The sequence below is a fragment of the Melozone crissalis genome, unplaced genomic scaffold (genome assembly GCF_028551555.1).
Source record: "Melozone crissalis strain CALT ecotype California unplaced genomic scaffold, PUWL_Pcris_2 ptg000736l_1, whole genome shotgun sequence".
Lineage (NCBI taxonomy): Eukaryota > Metazoa > Chordata > Aves > Passeriformes > Passerellidae > Melozone > Melozone crissalis.
In genome coordinates, this window is record NW_026536388.1 from 31,599 (window position 1) to 34,842 (window position 3,244).

Below are 3,244 nucleotides of genomic sequence, written 5' to 3' on the forward strand. Positions count from 1 at the left end.
CTACGCTGTGCCGGAGGGGGCGGGGCTATGACGTCGCTGGTGCCGCCTTAGCCCCGCCCCCGAGGCGAAGCCCCGCCCACATACAGGACAATAAAATGGGCGGGGCCCCGACGCCATCTTGGATCCGGCAGCCATGTTGGTGGCAGCCATTTGTGCGTCGGCCATTTTGTTTTCCAACATGGCGGCCATATTTGTGTTGGCCGTTTTGTTTTCCAGAACAGCGGCCATATTGCTGTCGGCCATACTGGTGTCGGCCATATTGTTCCCCCCAACGGCAGCCATATTGTTTCCTCCAATCCCAACCGCATTTCCCCCAATGGCGGCCATATTGGTGGAGGCCATTTTGTTTCCCTCAACAGCCGCCATATTGCCAGCGGCCATATTGCTGCCGGCAGCCATCTTGTTTCCCCTAACAGCAGCCACATTACCACCTGCCATATTGTTTTTTCCAACAACAGCCATATTGCTGTCAGCCATATTGGTATCGGCCATATTGTTCCCCCCAATGGCAGCCATATTGGTGTTAGCCATATTGGTATCGGCCATATTGTTTCCCCCAATAGCAGCCATATTGGTGCTGGCGGCCATATTGTTTCCTGCAACAGCCGCCATTTTGGTGTCAGCCACATTGCTCCCCCCAATAGCAGCCCTATTGGTGCCGGCCATATTGTTTTTCTCGATGGCAGCCATTCTGGTGCTGGCGGCCATATTGCTCCCAACGGCAGCCATATGGCTCCCCCCAACACCCGCCATATTACTTTCGGCCATATTGCTCCCTCCAACGACAGCCATATTTGTGCCGGCAGCCATATTGCTCCCCTCAATGGCTGCCATATTACCATGAGCCATACTGCTGCCCCCAATGGCAGCCATATTGGTGACAGACATATTTTTTCCCACAATGGCGGCCATATTTGTACTGGCGGCCATATTGCTACCCCCAACACCCGCCATGTTACCATCAGCCATATTGCTCCCCCCAACGGCAGCCATATTTGTGCCGGCAGCCATATTGTTGCCAGCGGCCATATTGCTGCCCCCAACGGCGGCCATATTTGTGTTGCCGGCCATACTGCTCCCCCCAACAGCCACCACATTACCGTCGGCCATATTGCTCCCCCCAACGGCGGCCATATTTGCGCCGGCGGCCATATCGTTGCCGGCGGCCATATTGCTCCCACCAATGGCGGCCATATTTGTGCCGGCGGCCATATTTGCGCCGGCGGCCATATTGCTCCCCGCACCACCCGCCACATTGCCCTCAGCCATACTGCCCCCCTCAGCGCCGCCCCCCTCCTCCCTGCCGTGCGTCCTCTCGTGCTTCCTGAGCGCCGAGACGCCCCCGAAGCCCTTCCCGCAGCGCCCGCAGGCGAACGGCCGCTCCCCGGAGTGCGTGCGCCGGTGCTTGCCCAGCGCCGCCCTCTCCCCGAAGCCCTTCCCGCAGTCCCCGCAGCGCCAGGGCCGCTCGGCCGAGTGCGTCAGCCGGTGCCGCTTGAGGTCCCAGGAGGCCACGAAGGCCTTGCCGCAGTCGCCGCAGCGCCAGGGCCGCTCGCCGGTGTGCGTGCGCCGGTGCACGGCCAGGTCGGCCGGCTGCCGGAAGGCCTTGCCGCAGTCGCCGCAGCCGTACGGCTTCACGCCCTGGTGCGCCCGCTGGTGCCGCCGGAAGCTCGAGGGGTCGCCGAAGGTGCGGCCGCACTGCGGGCACAGGTACGGACGCTCGCCTGCGGGGGGGGGAGGGCGGTGTTCGTGGTGTGAGGGGGCTCCGGGGTAAAAATGTCCCGAGAAATATCCCTCAAGTTCTTAAAAATATCCCCCAAAAATTCCTAAAAACATTCCCCAAAATTCCAGAAAACAGCCCAAAAAAATTTATAAAAGACGTCCCTAAAATACTAAAAAAAAAAATTGCCCAAAATATCCCAAAATATATTTCTAAAATTATCCCCCAAAAATTCCTAAAAATATTTCCCAAAATTCTTGAAAATATCCCCCAAAAATTTATAAAAGACGTCCCTAAAATATTGAAAAAAAAAAATCTCCCCAAAATATTTCTAAAATTATCCCCCAAAAATTCCTAAAAATATTCCCCAAAAATTTCCGAAAATATCCCCAAAAATTTTATAAGATATCCTCAAAATATTAAAAAAAAATTCCCCAAATATCCTAAAATATTCTAAAAAAAATCCCAAAAATATCCCAAAAAATTCTGAAAATTCCCCTCACAGGTGTGACCTCACCTGTGGGACTCACCTGAAGGACCTCACCTGTGGGAACAATCCCCAGAAATATCCCCAAAAAAAAATCCCCAAAAAATCATAAAAAAATCAATAAAAAATCATAAAAAATTCCCAAAAAAAATTCCCAAAAACCCCAAAAAATTCCCCAAAATCCCGGAATTTCACCCGTGGGTGCCTCACCTGTGTGGACCCTCTGGTGGCTCTGGTAGGAGGAGAGCTGGGTGAAGGCCTTGCCGCAGGTGCGGCACGGGAAGGGCTTGGCGGCGGCGTGGATGCGCTGGTGGCACGAGAGCGACGACGAGCGGCCGAAGCTCTTCCCGCACTCCGCGCACAGGTACGGGCGCTCACCTGCACGGACGGGTGTGTCACAGGTGTGTCACGGGTGTGTCACGGGTGTGTCAGGTGTGTCACGGGTGTGTCACAAGCGTGTCACGGGTGTGTCACAGGTGTGTCACGGGTGTGTCACAAGCGTGTCACGGGGTGGTGTCACGGGTGTGTCACTGGGTGTGTCACGGGTGTGTCAGGTGTGTCACGGGTGTGTCAGGTGTGTCAGGTGTGTCACAGGTGTGTCACAGGTGTGTCACGGGTGTGTCACAAGCGTGTCACGGGTGTGTCACGGATGTGTCACGGGTGTGTCACCGCCCCCCAGGTGTGTCCTCAGGTGTCTCAAGTGTGTCTCACCTATCCCAGGTGTATCTCAGGTATCCCAGGTGTGCCCAGGTGTGAGTAACCTATCCCAGGTGTATATAGCCTATCCCAGCTGTACCCCAGGTGTACCCAGGTGTGCCCAGGTGTATCCCAGGTGTATCCCAGGTGTGAGTAACCCTATCCCAGGTGTATATAGCCTATCCCAGCTGTACCCAGGTGTGCCCAGGTGTGCCCAGGTGTATCCCAGGTGTATCTAGGTGTATTTTAGCTGTGTTTTTACCCCCCCAGGTGTGCCCAGGTGCGTCCCACACTCACCCGTGTGCGCCCTCAGGTGGTTGCGCAGGTCCTTGCGCTCGGCGTAG

At 55.5% G+C, this 3,244-nt stretch overlaps 1 protein-coding gene across 1 annotated transcript; it reads right to left on the minus strand.

Annotated features, from left to right (window-relative positions):
* Positions 1-3,240, minus strand: LOC128950579 (uncharacterized transmembrane protein DDB_G0289901-like; the record flags this gene model as incomplete). The annotated part of the gene is made up of 3 exons (XM_054295449.1): positions 1-1,721; positions 2,415-2,582; positions 3,198-3,240. Coding segments are annotated over 3 exons (1,932 nt in total), but the record flags the coding sequence as incomplete, so codon positions are not given.
* Between the last annotated feature and the right edge of the window lie 4 nt (positions 3,241-3,244).